General features: G+C 41.1%; 2 protein-coding genes across 7 annotated transcripts in view; one reads left to right on the top strand and one right to left on the bottom strand.

Moving 5' to 3' along the window:
- Nucleotides 1-1,171: 1,171 nt before the first annotated feature.
- On the bottom strand, nt 1,172-13,668 carry calcoco1a (calcium binding and coiled-coil domain 1a). Of its 2 annotated transcripts, none has more exons than XM_029435695.1 (15): nt 13,387-13,668; nt 12,197-12,361; nt 12,006-12,108; nt 9,688-9,890; nt 9,284-9,496; nt 8,857-9,005; nt 8,684-8,774; nt 8,414-8,569; nt 7,645-7,899; nt 7,214-7,339; nt 6,632-6,727; nt 5,715-5,802; nt 5,302-5,549; nt 4,918-5,009; nt 1,172-3,239 (listed from the first exon to the last, which is right to left on the bottom strand). In XM_029435695.1, exons 2-15 carry the CDS (start codon nt 12,326-12,328, stop codon nt 3,212-3,214), a joined length of 1,980 nt encoding a protein of 659 aa, XP_029291555.1. In that variant the 5' UTR covers nt 12,329-12,361; nt 13,387-13,668; the 3' UTR covers nt 1,172-3,211. The 2 variants fall into 2 exon arrangements, with proteins under 2 accessions (XP_029291555.1, XP_029291556.1); XM_029435696.1 differs by having other exon boundaries at nt 8,684-8,753.
- Nucleotides 10,358-17,570, top strand: part of hoxc13a (homeobox C13a) — a 44,940-nt gene continuing 37,727 nt past the window's right edge. For 3 of the 5 annotated variants that reach the window (XR_003832542.1, XR_003832541.1, XR_003832540.1), the window contains exons 1-3: nt 10,358-10,531; nt 11,132-11,228; nt 11,317-11,423. The gene's annotated coding sequence lies outside the window, so the exon portion shown is untranslated. The remainder of the gene's footprint in view (nt 10,532-11,131; nt 11,229-11,316; nt 11,424-17,570) is intronic. The other 2 variants (XR_003832544.1, XR_003832543.1) reach the window with 1 other exon arrangement.

The following is a 17,570-nucleotide window of genomic DNA, read 5'->3' as shown; positions in this document are numbered from 1 at the left end:
GTGGTACCTTTGTCAACAGGGAGGGATAATGGAGCAGGAGAGGCTGGCTCCTCAGAGTGATCGGGAGGATAAAGCTCACTGAACCCAAGTGCACCTGGCAGCAGTTAGGGAGGAAGGACCTGAGCACAGGGTGCGATAAAGGCAGAGAGTGGAGGTGCATGAGATCTGGGTTTGATGTTATAAAAGAAACTGCGGGGTCTTTCTATGTGCACCTAAAGCTACGTATATACAAGACAGGAAGGTGTATGAGTCATGTGTTGGGAGGCTATGGAGTTGGAAGCGGGGTCACAATGTGAAACATCCTTTACAGTGCGTCTCCTGCTCGGGTCAGAAGAGACAAAAAGTACATCTTCGTCATTTGTTACATATGCAGCGAATCCACGGAGGGTTGGGGGAATCAGTCAAGGGAAGCAAGGAGAGGTGAGGGGAAGGTGAGAAACGTTTTCAAATGCAAAGACCATAAATCTAAAAACTTTCCACTGTGCGAGCAGAGAGGCAGGAGGGCGATCTTAAAGAAAGGGTAATGGAGAAAGTGATGAAGAAACGGGTAAAGGTATCTGTGACAAGAGTGAGAATGGAGAGTTTAACAGCGGGGCGGAGGAGGAGGAGGAGGGAATAAACAAGGCCAGGTAGAGGAAGGGGTGAATTGAGGAACGGGAGCGAGAGCTGGGGAAGGCGGGCGTCGGGGTCATAAAAACTAGGAGATGTGTTCTGGCCTCTGGGTCTTCATATCTTTTACATTTCTAATTAAAAGAGATAAAGAGTGAGGGAGTCATCAATCCCACAGTGATTTCCCAGTTAAGGTTTTAGAGGGGGCTGTAAACTAGGCAGCCCGGCATCATTGATTTTATAATTAGCTATCGTCACCCCAGACTTAAGATGGAGGGAGTGTGGTGGAGGGAGCGGGAGACCGCCGGAGGAGTGTTGAGGCACAAGGATGAAGATGATGAGGAGCTCAGGCCTGAGGGGAGAGTGCGGGAGAGCCAAAAGGTGAGTGGAGAGAAAATCCAGAATGGAAAATCTATCTGAAACAGGCAATGAGCCAAAAGGGAATATAGGTTATATAGCTGTGTGAAAAGAAATGGCATAGTTAATTACCAGTGAAATGTCATGTGAAGATCACAATATTGCTATGATCTTTGGCCAGAAAAAGACACATTATACACAATAATGGATACATAAACCATTTTATTGTACATAACCCCACCCAAACCCCGGTACATGACTGATAAGAAAATACACAGCGGTGTACATGTGGGGTAACCTTCACACACAAAACTTCAAAACAAACCATAACCACTGGAGCTTTATTGCAACCGGAGACGGTGTCCCGATGAGCAGCACTCGTACTCGAGCTCTCAGTGGGACAACAAAAAAAGAACTTCTCTTAGACATAAAGTCAGATTACAACCACAAACAAGGACTATGGAGAATACATGTAGTGTAGTGCGCTATCTTCTGGGAAAGAACACCAGGCTGCTCAAAACATTCCCACTTCTATAAAAAGAGAATCAACACTGCAACACCAGAACAACGAGTACACAAAGTAAGTAAGACGTTGGACACACATTTCTACTTCTTTCACTACTTTCATAATCCTGTTTAAACATTCAAATCAATCATCCCTTCACCTTAAACTCGCCGGTATCATTCCCTTTCATTAGCACCAATATCTTGCAACAATATAACTCATATATCAAATATTTATAGAGTCAAAGTGAGTATTTGAAAGAAGAAGGTAAAAAGAAAAAGTGTAGATAAAATATAGGTAAACACAACACACAATGGTAATGATTAAGATAATGATGAAAGGACACACAACTGACATATTATAGTATCCATATATCAACTTTTCATCTAAAAACTCTTCTATAGTAAAAAATAGGGTGCAAATACAGCAGATAATATCATCAAGCATCAAAGTGTCGAGCAAATTTACTTAGCCAAGCATGGAAAACTTTTTCACGGGTGTGTGAAAAAATGAACACCTATTTCAAACTAAACCTGAATATAGTTTCATTGCAGCATAACTCAAGTTAATTATAAATAGAAAATCATGAAAAATGCATACAGTATTGATTAAAAGGTAGGCAGCTATTTTTATTAGGCAGTATACTGCCGTAGGGCTCGGGGAAAATACCAACACCATGTCATGATGTCAGGATCTATAAAGCTGATTTTCTTTGATTCTTTTTTAAAAATTATTTTAGGCACAGATTTAAAACTGCATGAATGTGACATTTCTGTACAATACAAACTGTAACAAACACTAAATATCCAAATTGCCAGCTATTAAATTCTTTTCAATAATTAGGAAATCCATGGTCATTACAAAGTAAAAACTGCATCTGGTAAATAGTGAAAAGCTTATGAGCATTAATTTGATAATAATGATGAAATAAAGGTACTGAAGTAGAAAGTTGCATCTGTCATGTATTTCATAGATTTTAAACACAATCTGTTCAATAAGCTTTCTATTTCAAATGCTTCACCGTCTTGTGCGCCTCTGCATCACTAACTCTCCCTAACTGCATCTGCATCAACAATCAACTTCTAATGTGGACAAGAAAGTGCATATCAAATCTTACTTCTGAGTAAATGGGGGAGAAATATGATGTCATAGACCTACATTACTGCAATATAATTCTAGCAGGATGCTGTATCATAACTTTATGTTGCCGCGAATGGAGTTCAAAGCGGCTGTGGAGAATTTAATGCTGGAAGAGTTTTTGCCGTGATTTCCAGCAGAGCCGGGCCTGCACAAAACATTATGATTACAGTACCTGTCATGACTCCTAATCACAAATGTCATAAAAACAACATAACATCCATCGTAAGGCCCTCGACATAGCAATGATTCAACAGAAAGCATTCTGCTACAGCCTGCAAACTCTCAAACGGCAGAGCCTAAAAGCACGCCGTTTCAAACTGTGCAACAGTCTGATGTCAGTCATAAAGATGGTGCTGACCTGCCACCACAAGCATTATGTCATCCCTAACAACAAAACAGCAAAGGCAATAACACGACAGTCTACGAGGGGAAAATCAAGGTTCACGGCAGATACGATGTAAATTGCATATTAACATTTTGTGTGTGTGTGTCGTGAGTGAGCTGTATATGTGCTTGTTAGTGGAAGTAATGTGGACCCACATTAACTCCAAAAAAAGACCCCCTTCTCCTCTTTTTGATCTCCCGCCGAGTGTTCACTGGTTACCATAGCGAGGTGTCGGCCAGATCACTGGAGGATGAGACAAAGCAGAGTGTGCGTGTGTGAAAAACTGAAAGAAACACACATTCTGGTTGAAAGAGGAAGGTTAGACTGAAGGAGCGGGTGAGTGGGAGAGAGAGGGCTTTAATGATGCTGAAAATTGGCCCGTGACTGCAGTACAGCCCTCAGGTAAATCATTCCTACAGCTTGCTGTCAACTTATCTGTCCCCTTGTCCTCCCATCTCGCCCCTCCCACGTCCCAGCTCTGTCTCACACAGTCTCCCCCGCCTCACCCTGACTCAACTTCTTTTACGACGACATATTCAAAACTTCCATCTTCCAGCCATACTCACCCTGTCACCATAAATAATCCGTTGCATGTGTCTGTGTGCATTAGTAAGCTTTGAATTCATTGTGTGCGCCTGAAACCATTTCTGTGCGAGACCAGAGGTGGAAACTCAGTACGCAGGTGCTATGCTTGAGTAAGATTACTTCATTCCTTCCTTTTTGGAATACTTTAGGCTTTTACTTCTCTGCATTTAAGAAAGAAATACGATACTTTTTTCTTCAGTGCATTTATCTGGCTGCTGTGTTAATTACTAATTACTTTGCAGAGTAAGGTTGTACACAAATCAAGTCATGAGCTCATAAAATATGACGCATTGCTGAAGTTTAAAACCAGCCAGCATGACAAGCCAAATGTGTTGGCTTGTTTGGCCTTTAAAGAAATTTTCATTTTAACATGCAGCCAATGCAAAGCTCCATCTTTGAACATTAAATCTTCAAGTGTGCTCGATTTGTTGTGATTGTCTTGTCGTCACTTGCCTTGCCCCTCGTTAATCTAACCCAAATCCTACAGTATATATCTCAAGGGAAGGCAAGCAGCATGAATCAGACAAAAGACCAGCACACTGTATTAAAAGCTTTCAGCAATTTTATTTCAGTCCAACAGAGATCTTCGTCACTGTTACATCGAAACATTGCACAACATTTCTGGAAGCTTTTAATACAGTGTGCTGATCTTTCGTCTGATTCATTCCTTAGTTTGATTTTTGATTGAGTACCCTACGATCTCTTTATCTAAGGCAAGCAGCATGTTATTTCTTCATTTTAGAAGCTGTTACAGTAGTAGTATATGAAATCGTTATATTAGTAGCAACACACATCCATGTGTTACAGTGTGATAGGCAGTGGTGGAGGAAGTACTCAGATCCATTACTTAAGTAAAAATATCACTCCAACAATATAAAAATACTCAATTTGTGTAAAAATGCTCATAGACAACTATAGACATCTATACCATGAGAAGAAGCCCCAGCAACACTCGGCTTGTTTGTCACAAGCCAATAGCTGAACCTTTAACACATTGTATTTTATAAGAAGTCAAAAGTACAATATTTTACTCTGAAATGTAGCAGAGTTGTGGAGTAGAAGTTTAAATTAGCAATAAATGCAAATACTCAAGTAAAGAACAAGTAAAACTGTACTTGAGTAAATGAGTTACTTAATTAATTTTCAGCACTGGTGAAAGAAGCTTCCTCCTCAAAGTGACGGACACTTTACTGCAAATACGTGCAGTATGTATACTTTAACATTGGTATTACGCCTTTGATACTCCAGAGTAATGGATAAAAGTACTTTTCTCCACACGTGCTGTGTGTGTGTATATTTAATGTATGAATATGTGTGTTTGACGGGGAGGTTGTACCTGATTACAGTGTCCGTGTGCTCAGGCAGCAAAAGTGCTGTTTCCTCTGCAGAGCTGTGCCTTCCACACTGAAGTGTATCAGATTCCTCCTCCTTTATAGAGAGCAATACACACACACACACACACACACACACACCACACACACACACAACACACACACACACACACACACACACACACACACACACACACAGCAGCTATTACAGTCTAATAACTTGCAGACTAGCAGACTAATTGCTCCGAGGAGATAATGTCTGTATCAAACGATCCACTGCCCCCGTTTAACTGGTGTGCACGCCTATCAGCATGAAGACGTATCTCATTTTCAGTATCACATGCAATTAGACTATGGCGACACTGAATGGCTCCGATAGCGTGACTCACCGAATCAGAGCTGTGCGCCAGAGTGTCAGCGTCGGCCTGGTGTGGCGAGGAGAGCGGGGCTGGCTGGTTGATGACCACCGCGCTCCTCTCCACCTCCCTGGGGGAGGGAGGAGGGGTGGCGAGGAGCAAGAAGTCCGACTGGCCCTGCTCACATAAGCTGTAATGACCCAGAGGCCTTGGTGGACGGAGGGGCTGCAAAGCCTCGGGGTTCTCGTCCTCGTCCTCAGATAATGCACTGCCAGGCCGCCCTGCCAGATAGAAACATTGGCAAAGAAAAGGTGGTCACTTTTCCTCAGAGCACTGGTCCTTCAGTCATTCTGAGCAATGTTTAGCGTTGCTGTTGAATGATAGTTTACACTTTTATTGTTCACATCTGCAGAGCATACAGTAGATCAAAGTGCGGCTCCATTCACCTGTGGAGGAAATCGGGGCAGCGCTCCACTTGGCACTGACCACTGTTCCCATCTTCTGCTCCAGCTGACAGATGTACTCCATCAACTCCTGCAGTGAAAAATACAGCCATCATATCACATGCCTGGGCAGGACTTTCATCATGGCTTCAGCTGCCATCCCCCTCATAATACTCATGATGTCCGACTTCTTAAAGCCAAAGCCACATAAAATGGTAAAACACTTGCTATTATATAAATATCATTATCACTGTTCAATAAACATTTAAACATTAGTTTGATTTATTATGTGCCGCAGATTGGCTGCTATGCTCCCATGTGGCGGATGTTAAAATTAAGCTGGACACTGATTTTAAAATCATTGACCATCTACTCTGCCAGTAGCGAACGAATGTGATGGTGGTTAGCCAACAAAAACTCTGTAGGCACTTTAACAGCAGCAGCACTGACTGCCCTGAAATCCCCTGATTTATATTGCACTATAAACAATTTATATTGCACAATAACAACTAAGAAGACAACAACAGACAGAAGATTCTCAACACCTAGGACATTCACAATCCCTGTATACTTGCATATATGTTATATCAGTAAGCTTTAGGGTATGAATACATTATTAATAAAGAGCTTTTAGAAAAACAAATATTATTTATAAGTGCACTTGAGCTGGAGAGTGGTAAAAAATTGTAACTAAACATGTACTAAATTTAAAGATGATAATGACTACTGCAGTTGATTGGGGTTTAATCCATACAAGTAATTCATTAGCCTTGAGGTCTCATCAGCTGATAATGAACAGTGCACAAAGTCAGTCCCTGTGACACCATACATGCAGTGTTTACATATGAATACACCGTCTCAAAACAGTATCAATATAAATTAAATTAGTCTTCAGTGACTAATTAAACTGTGTTTCTGACCTGTTTCTCTGCAAGTAGCTGCTCCTTCTCTTTTTGGGCAACCCTCAGGCTAGCCTTCAGCTCCTGGAGCTCCCTCCGGGTTTCACTCAGCTGAACCTACAGTCCAGATATCAAGAGGACGACAGGATATGTCAGAACAATAGCTACCGTACTTTAGAAAGACAACTGTGGAGTATCCTGAGTAAATCCCAGGAAAGTTAAAGGGATAGCTCAAGATTTGGGGAATTTTTCTTTACTGAAGAGATTATATGAGAAGACTGATACTACTCTCATTTCTGTATGGTAAATGTAGATGCAAACACATGGAGGTAAATTCACTGAATTAACCTTTATTTAGACACTGGGTCTCTGTCTCATATGAGACCTTGTTAAGACCCAACAGCAATCCAACATAAAGTTACAGACAGACAGGACATTAATACAAAGACACAACAAACACAAGTCATAAAAGTCACAGTGCAAAGTGATTTAAAAAAAAAAAGAGTTAGTTTAAAAACTAAGAACGAGAGCAAACCCCCACTAGCCGCTCTCTCTAAATATAACAAGAAACACTAAATGCAGTAACTTCTTAATCTTTCTCACCCGGTTGCAATCCTTTTCTCTCCCAAGCTCGACCTCCAGCTTCACTCTCTCCATCCTCTCCTCCTGCAGCCTCTCCTCCGTTCTCTGCATCTCGGCGTTGAGTTTCTCCAGACGCTCGTGGTCCTTCTGTCAGGGTGACACACACACACACACACACACATTTACTTAGTATATAACATGTTCATGTATGTAACGACTTCACAGCTGCAGTGCATAATAAGATAAGCAATGTATGTAACTTAGAGAGCTAGGGGGTAACTTCTTCTTGAAGCCATCAGATACTGTTTTGAAACATCATGACATCTAACTCAAATATTTGGGCAGAAATGGGACATATGGAAAAATATACTAAATTATTTAGCTCTACCACATTTAATTACACTTCCAAAATTCTGCACTTTAAGTTCTAAGTGTCTGCAGCGGTACAGTACTTCAGCAGTGCGCTGCAGAATCTGCCTCTCCTGGGCCCAGCGGGCTCTTCCCTCTCTCAGGGCCAGACTGGAATCTGCAAGCTGAAGGGTGAGTTGGGCAGCTTGCAGACGAGCCTGATGCAATTCGGCCTGTCCGTGATCCCTCTGGGCCACCATGGCACTTAGATCACTCTTCAAGCCCTCTGCAGCACGCTCGTTCAGGTTCAGCCGCTCCCGCAGGCTCCTCATCTCCTTTAGTGTGGCCTCGTGCTCCGCCTGGCCATAAAGGGACAAGCATGCGTGTGTTGGCTACATATCTGTGACTGTAGGTGATTTGATACATAATGCCAGTCCTGGAAATAACTAATACTGAATTTAAAATGCCAAAGTCATGTTTTAAGTCAAAGTCTAGCAAAGATGTGCTGACATATATAACTCTTATTTAAAGCTAAGCATATTTATAAAGGAAAAGATTCATGTATAAGTAAAGGTATAATTAAAAAGAAAGACTCATATCGAGTAATTGAGACCACATGTTAAAAATAAATTTTGGTGTCAAGTGCAAATACTTCTCCACTTATAAGAGGTACTGCATCAAAAAAATAAAATGTCTCCTTAACATCTGTGAAGTATCTTACATAAAAAGAGTGTGCCGATGGTCACAGCATGTCACATATTTGAAGCCTCTTGCATGTAAATTTGCCAAATCAAGATTGAACTAACAATCCGTACATTCATTTCAACTCTCCTTTCAATCCCCTCCCATCTGATTTCCAAAGAAATGTCTGACCTCTTTCCTGTGGGCAGTGGTGAGTTTCTGGGTGAGGGTAGTGATGCTGTTTTGGAGCTGCAGGACACTCGTGTCTCTCTGGGCCAGCGAATTCCTCAGGACCTGAAACTCCTTTGACAGACTTCGGAGTTCACCTTCTGTCTGTTCCAGCTTGGTCTAAAAGAAAGACATGACACAGATGGGGAAAGAGAGTAAGATCTGGAAGAAAAGAACAACGCAGAAACAGGTTTTATTGTGATGAACAGCAATGTTCTTCTGCATTGCAATTACCTGCAGGCTCTTTCTCTCACTGTCCTCTTCTTTTCTCTGAGCTCCTGCCCTCTTTGCTCTTTCCTTCATCCTGGACACACAGCTTTGGTTACTGATGATCAAAAGTACTCATGAAACCCACATACAACTAAAAGAAGATACATAGCAAAAAAAAAGAAAAGAAAATATCATACCTTTCCAACTCAGTCTCTCTTTCCACAGTTCTCTGTGTCAGGGTTTTCATATCCTCCTCCAGCTCTTTGATTCGCACTTTGCTTGCCTCCCTCGCATCCAATAAAGCACTTTTCTCCTGGGCTAGTGATTCTCCAATAGCCTGCTCCTCCTAACAGACCAGAGGCATTTTTATTTTTTACGAGGAATTTTAATTTATCATGATGTAGACTAGGCTACCCATATAAAAATATATTACATTTAATATTTTAATATAACAACCCAGACATTTTATTGAATTACTTTAGAATTGAAAATTGAAAAAGACATGAATACAAGACGTGCTTTTCAGCTGAGAATGTGGGAACAGATACAGAGCAAAGTATGGAAATGTAAGCAAATTAGTCCTAATCAAACGGCCCTTGTCATTTGACTAGCTCTATACACCACCTTCTGCTCCATCTCCATCTCCTCGACCTTCTCTTGACTCTGCTTCAGCTCGTCCTGCAGCCTGCTGATATCACTTTCCAGCCCTTTACGTCGTCTGTCCCAGGCCTCCCTTGCCCTCTTGTACCCCTCCATCTCTTTCTCCTCCTGCCGTTTTGCCGCCTCCAGCGCCTGCAGCAGCTCAGCGCGCTCTCGCAGACATTCCTGCAGTCGACTCTGACAAGACAGAAGGAAGCAGGCAGTGGATGTGGAATCATAATTGTGCTCTAGTCTTTGTGTGCCAGCAGTAAACAACAGTATTGATTTCCCAGCATATGTGTTTTATCAGCACTCATTAATTTTGCAAAACTGAAAACTCTACCTCACTACCTTATCTAGTAAATCTCTTCTGCATTTGTTATGCTCACCTGCAGCAGTTCAGCCCTGGGCACTACCAGCAACATGCCTGTGCCTCCTTCCTCTCCATGGGGCCCCTCCTCAACGGTCACCAGATCCTCAAGTGGCTTCGGAGCACAGAAACTGAATTGGGAACTGCAGGAGCACATTTCCCCCTTAGCATCGATGTATACAAACTCATAGTCTTGGGAGCTGTGCTTGGGAAGGTAGGAGGCTGAGAAGTGAATGGTAAAAAGATGAGACATGTTGAAATACATTTTCAGTGAAGAATAATTATTATTGTTTCAAATTAACCCAATCGTTGTTTTTGAGCTGGCTTCCCATTATGATATATATCGTGTTGACACAGGAACAAGGTGGAAGCTAAGTGTACTTTAGATGATTAGATAATTTAACTACCTCTAATTTTGGAAGAGAAAATCCCCTTTTAAGATTACTATAAATCTTTATGAAACAGCCTGACGGTATTTTGGTATTCATACAATACAAGCCTTCAAAGAGTTAACGCATTTAATTTATATTTATATGGCTTCAATATTGAAATGCATAAAACATCACATTTACAAATGTAATATTAAAATTGTATTTACAAATGGATGTTTGTTGTATTGCAGCAACATTCATTTATGAGCAGTTGCAATAAAGCTTCCCACCACCAGAGGTAGCACTCAGTCAAACAGCGCAGGTGCGCGAGAAGAAAAATGGCGTTGAGCGCCATCTTTGATTTTTCAGCGTTCGCAAATCAACCACTTTAGCGGGATCCTTACGAATTAGCTAAGAGTGTGTTGCTTTACAGCGACATGTCATATACTTTGTCTATCCTGATATATCGTTGAGAAGTCCAGCTTGTCTTGAGTGAGTTCCCGCTTTCGTTATTCAACCGCTAAAGAACTTAATGAGCGCAGATAGCGTGAACCTGAAATAGGCAGGTGACTCCAACGGTTCTGTTTCAGTGCTAGCTAACTTTTAACAAGTGTTGCGGTGCTAAAATAAATACTAACATTTCGCCAGATACGCTTGTGTTTTAGTTTGAGAATATCAAGTTTCATCTTTTCAAAAACTTAGTAAAACCAGTGACTTCACTGAGGACAGGTGCTGAGGAGCAGCCTGCACTCACAGCTGATGTTTGGCTGGTAATGCTACTTAATAAGTGGTAACGTTAGTTATGCTTAGACCTTAAGGTTTTTTTTATTCTAGTGACTATTTTTTAATATTTATTTATATTTGTGTTATATTTAGTCTTATAAAATTGTATTTGTTTATTTATTTAATTTTTTTGTCAGTGCTGTTTAAATTTCTGCATGATTGTATGAGAGTGCTTTATAAATAAAGTTGAGTTTCTATTAACATAACCTTGCAACTGAATTCAAGTTTATTTGCTGGTTTACCATATTTTTTCATATCTCCACAATCTTAATTATTTGTATTATTTATTTGTATCCCTCAACTAAACAGGCAGGACCTAATGATGATGATGATGATTATTATTCCTGCTTCCCACTCTGACCGAAGAGCAGCCAGCCACAGTCTGTGACTTCATCCAGCCCATAAAGTAAGCTAACCTAATGTTATCCTTATCTCACACAGGCTATAACTTCATGTTTAGAATGATTTACTTTTTTCCGTTTCACAACATAAAGGGGCCAGATGGAAAACAGAATGGAAGAATGACATACAGCAAAGTTTATGAGCTGTATTGTAACTTACAGCACAGTGCAGGAAACCTCACTGCATCGCTGATGATAAGGTACCATCAGAAGTTTCTTTTGACTTTCCCCCCTCTGCTCTTCTTCAAATGAATAATGACATCGACACTATGCTTAGCTTAGTGATAAATCTCTCTACTTGAGGTCAATGCTGCAATGCTGCACATATGTCCCTGACACTGAATCAGGCTTATCAGTTGCAACTGATAGACTGGACAGAGTGAGAACTGTATTCTTCAGTGACTAGTCGTATTCAGAGCAGGCTTTGACAAAGGCATTGTCTTTGTCATCCTCATCCTCATTAATCAACCTCCTGCATCCTAAAGAAATTAATTCAAACCATGACAGAGACTCTGCCTGTGTTGGAGACCATGCTGAGAGGGATTTCTGTCTTTAGTACAGGATTCTTTCTGTGGAAATGACTTTTTAAGATAGAAATAACTAACATTTTCCGCCACTCAATACACCAGTCGGTAGTCTTTTGTGTACAAGAGAGCAATTCAATTTACAGAAACATCAATCTCCTGCTGAAGGTTTAATGTGCGGATCTAAGCACCGTACCAGTATAGATTCTGGCTAACTATGGGAAATAAAATACAATTAGAAAATAAGGGCATGAGTACCCTGGAAGTGCACACAGCAGTTTACATCTGTGCCCTCTTGATAGTCAGCCGGGGCCAGTGCCCAAACAAACGTGTGGTAGTCCTTCACTGACGACCATCCCACCTGAGGAACAAAATATGCACACTGTTATTCTGCTGTTGAATACTCTTTATTCATCCAATTATGGTGACAGTCATCAGGTTAACAATACCTTAAAGAGACCTATCCAGTCATTGCTGGCCCAGTTGTGCTGTGAGCTCAGTGTGTAGTGGCACTCGACTCTGCTCTGAGGGAAGTAACTGCTACCCACGTTTCTGAACTCCACCCGCCAAGCCTTTTCCATGGCAACACAAAAGAAAGGCAGGCTATTTTGCACCTACAGGAAAAAAACACAACGTTCAATGTTGTTCAGAGAACAAACTAAGACAGAGCCGGTTGTCTGTGTAAGGAGATATCCTAAATGAGTGCACACTTGAGGTGATGACACCAAAACTAAACCTCAGTGACAGCATGGCCTTTGAACAACATGACATAATACATGTTTGGTGTTGGGGCTATTTCAGTCATCGTCCACATCATTTGCTATTGTACACCATCACGTGTAACATGAAGGGCAAGGTGTCTAGGGCATCCAGCATGTATAGGGCTCAAATTGCACTCTGTGTGTTGAGGAAATTCCTGCCTGCAGTTAACCACATCACATAGAGACACGTGTGGTTTACAGAAATCATTATTTATTCATTTAGCATTGTGTGGGGTATTGAATCCACCATATGTCATGTGTGTAACTGTTGGATGTACCCTATCATCATGACACAAATTCAACGGACTAATATGACAACATTTGCAAGGAAAGAAACATTTAGAGAGAACTCTAAAAACCCTATATGGGTTTGCAATTGTGGATTAGCTGCGACTTTCCCATACTTTATATATATTCCCTGTGGTACAGCCATAATCCAATGTAATTATAGAGGTGTAGAGTTTTCTATTTTAGTAAACCATCCTTTTAAATTTAGGAATAAGGGAAGAAACTGTTTATTGTGTAAATATTGCAGACAATTTTGCAGATGTCTTCAAAAAACATGGATCAGTAACAGAAATATACAGTAGTTTTCGGAGGGTTCACATTACACATCAAGAGGCTTGAGGCCCAACAGGAGCAGCACATGTCGAGAAAACAGTGTGCCCGTGCACGTCGATGCAAACTTAGGAGGACAAACATGTAAACAAAGCCACTAAAGGTAGATTTTGAACCTGTAGGCCTACTCGTTAATTAGCTATGTCTACTTGATTAATGTGCCGCGCAGGCACGCCAGGCAAGACAATAACAGGCTTTGTTAACTACAGAAGACATCTGCGCACATTATCTCGACCGTCTCGGCCGGGTATCTCGCTTACCTTTATCGCTCTCACGTCTCTGTAAACGGTCTAAACGAGCCGTCTCTCTATCAAATACAGCAGTCACAATGCGTGAGAAAATAACAACAAAAACATGAGCGACACCGACGTGCTTTCCTCCTCGGGCTCAGTTGCTCCAATAACCCGAAACAATAACAAAAAAACCAAAGCAAAACACAAGCATGACAGCTTCACTTCCACTGCGGAATTATGGGAGCTGTTGTTCACCACGTAGATACAATTACGCTGAAACTCCGCACCTAAACTACAACCCCCAGCCTCAAAGCACAATGGCAGAGGTCGCACTGGACGTAATATGATGCTTCTCATCGGCTGCCGTTGTTTTTCTCATCGGATGTCAAAGCACCGCGAGCCAATGGCTGTCCGACAGAGTCGTGCAGACGGACCAATGGAATTTAGAATCCTGGTGTGCGAGGAGAAAAACAACGATTAGCGCGTGATACGGCGTAACGGATGTGTGCAGAATGGGAGAGCAATTTGACCCTTGTTCAATTTCTGTTGTGATTTTGTTTTTTTTGCTCACCACATCTCATAGGCTACACAAATCTTGCACATCGTTTTCACCACTATTATTACCTATTGTTATTTTTCCATGCAGCTGGAAAGTAGAGAATGCACACTATGAAGGCTTTTTAAGTTGAATGCCAGTACAATACTATAGGTTTTCTGCCACCTGCATTTATTTATATTATATTATAATTATAGTTCCTTGTTTTTTGGTGATCAGTTGAATCAATGTCCTGCAGTTGTCAGTTAAGCAGGATTACTGAATTACCTGTATAACTGGAACAGATCTTTTTTTAGACATAAATCCGTGTTTTGGATTTGATGGGGAGTTCATGTTTTATTCAAACACAGTCATACTTTTTGAAGCGTGCCACAGTTTGGCAATTGGGTTTTAAGAGACGCTCCACATCCTCACATCTCATAGTGTGCCTTGTAACATGAGGGGGTACAAGTTAAGCAGCATTGTGATGTTATCACGTCGGACAGCAGATGGCAGTATACCATCTTGAAAACCCAAATGCTTTATATTCAGGCTGTCACATGCAGACCATATTCCTAAACCATCTATAAGACACAGTGCATGTTCTTTAGCCTCCAGAGACTTTCCCAAAGGCTTCTGAAGTCATCCTGGTGCACATTTTTGTTGTCTTTTTCCATAATGTAAGAGATGTATTTAATAAATCTATCTGAAATAGAAAAAAATACTTTGCATTAATTAGGCCTGCTGCAATTAGGATTGAGCAAATATTACAACAGAATAGCAACGTATAGGACTGTCCTGAGTAGTTAGTGTATTACAGTAATTTGCCAAATAGGTTTTGCTTGTACCAAAATGCCTAATTGTGAGTTTTTAACTGACATGCATATTTAAATATTGGCTTTCTAATCAAACAGGAATTTCAATCAGGATTTAAAATGATCATTAAGGGAGTAAAAACAAATCTCTGTTGCAGTACACTTAATAGGAGACAGTTGGCTGCCTGTGTCTACAATAAAGGAGATACCCAGATCATAGAAGTGGGAATTTAAATTAGTATTTAAGATTTAAGGTAATCGTGCCTCAGTAACCGCAGTTTAAATAATGCTCATCCTATATTATAGTTATTGATGTTCTTCCCATTGCCTGCCGATTTATCTCTGCTCATTGACTAGTCAATCCAGTCACACAGTACTTTACTCTCCTCAATTAGTAAGTCCAGTTTGGCTAATTTGGTCTGTTGAAGACACTATAAGGACGCTTCATGTAATTTTATGCCGACGGACAGTCTATGTTGAGACCCTATAAATTGTATTTAAGTGGATTAATAGTGTGCTGAGCCTGTGTGAGCAAAGTGGTGCTGGTTGTAGTGGCTCTCGATGCAGTAGGATAATTAAATGGGTTGTACTGCAATGACTAGCTTATCCAGACCAGTAGCCGTTGTTTACATGTGTGTTTTAGGCATCATGTGACAAAATTAAAAATATAGGAAATTCTCCTAGTTTGATTTTGTTGCAACTGTTAGTTGCAAAAGATTCAAAATGGGTGTCTTGTTTCTTTAATATTATTAATATTAATAACCAGTATGAAAAGCCTGACTTTTCATAAATGAATCACACACTTTGACTTCTTCTCTCTTTGTACCTGTTTTGAATTATTGTTTGGTCTTTTTTTTTTTTTTTGCCACAGTAGTTTTAGAAAACAGTATGGCTGACCTCAGTTAGCCTTGACTTTGAAGCATCACTGTTAGAAGATGGCTGTGCAGAAGGAATGTGAGGCTTCACCCTAATAGAGACTAGACTGAAAGTGGATTGTCCATGAAACTGCTTGATCTTGACCTGGCTGCCTGCTGTTATGGCTCCTCTGTCTGTCATAACCCCCCACCCCAAAACACACCACACACACACACACACACACACACACACACACACACACACACACTCTGAATGTATACTTTCTTCTTTGGAAAGTGTGAGCTGGACTAATATCAACACTTTTAAGTATTAGTTTGAAAGACACCCCACTTTATCAACTGTTCTGGCAAAAGCCTCTGCATGCGGTTTATTTATCTTTTGCAGAACTATTCCACGCAAATGTAATCCTTGTCGTCTGCTGATTTCTAGCTGCCTGGCATGGAATTCCTCTCAATATAAGAAAATGGTATAGCCCTGAGTGCTACTGCAGTTTTATAACCTGAGGTGGTCTGAATATAGCTTACCACATGTCTCATTCAAAGGGAATGGCAGGTATGTGTCACTAGTCATAAATTGTAACTTGCCTTCAGCAGTAATCAGTTGCCAAGGAAACCTCAAATGGGATTATGACCTTCTGTTGTGTATAGGCAAGTAAACTGTTAAAGTTGTCAACATCCAAGAGACAAACATTAAAGATTTATGTCGGTAAACAATTTATTTTCTCATTATACTAAATTAAAGCATAATGGGTCTGGTGTGTAAATAGAGCTTTTAGAAATAATTGTTTTCTATCAAGGATCAATTGTTTGAAGCAATCAAGTGTTTTGAGTTAAATGTTGCCTCTCAGGGTGGGGTGAGTGATGTGATCAGTGAGGCGGTTTGACCATGTAGTCAAGGAAAGGCATTAGAAGGGTAGAAAACAAAGAAAGCGGGAGCGGGAGCAGAGTGCCTGGAAGGAGGGCAGAGTGTTGGGAGGGCGGAGATGGAGAAATGGGGGACGGTGGTATTTAGTATGCACGGCCAAGCTGCCCCATCTGCTTAGCGCAGCAGTCCCTGTCGTATAACTGTCTACAGGCCGTGGGCCACATAAAGAATGTCTCAGATTTGATGTAATTCCGCAAAATTAATGACAGCTTTACTCGGTATGGGCCGTGAGGGAATGATTAGTGTTTGATCGTCCATCTGATCAGTTCCCTTGGCTGGCTGCAGGAGAGATGCTCCACTATATGACTGCTGCCTATGGCAAACACACACATATATACCTATCCCAAAATCATCCCCGGGTCCCCATGCTGTAGTTTAGGTTTGAGTTCTGGTTCCGGTTTCCCCTCAACACAGACGACCAATATCTTGTTAAACTCTCTGTGCTGTGACACTTCACATCAAAATGAACACCTACTGATGGGCTGGATGCAGGTCCCACTGGTGGTGTGATTGTGTACAGGGCAGTTTTTTTTTTATTTCAGGCTGTGCAGTATTTCAAAGGAAAGTGGACCAACCAACATCCAATTTAGAGAACTCAGAGGTCACACTATGACCTTTTACAAGATATGCTTTACTGCAGCTGTGATTGGAATTGGGTATTAGTTTTTAAAAGAGATGGGGAATGGATTGGGAATTTGAGTGAAGAAATTGATCCACTGGATGGATTGCAGGAGTTGGACAAGTGGAATTTCTCTCCTTTTTTAATTCAGCCCCACCTCAGCCAGCCCAACCCCCATCTCTTTCCTCCTCCTGGGCTGCTGCGTTTACAAGCGAAGGGGGCATTCTGTTTTACAAGTGAGCCTGGTGCGTCTCGGTGTGCTAGCAACATTAAAATTGAACCCGTCTTATCTGTGCAAAGCGTGAGGCTTTACATCAGAGGCTGTCGTGCTGCTGCCATGAGGCTCCTGTGTGCTTTTATGTAATGTGGTGCAGTCAAAAACCCAGCGGACAATTAAAGTGAGCTGATAGATAAACAAGTGATTGAAGACAGGGATGTTAGT

The sequence above is a fragment of the Cottoperca gobio genome, chromosome 7 (assembly GCF_900634415.1).
Source record: "Cottoperca gobio chromosome 7, fCotGob3.1, whole genome shotgun sequence".
Lineage (NCBI taxonomy): Eukaryota > Metazoa > Chordata > Actinopteri > Perciformes > Bovichtidae > Cottoperca > Cottoperca gobio.
Note: the sequence above shows the minus strand (reverse complement) of the source record. Positions and strands in the feature narration are given on the sequence as shown.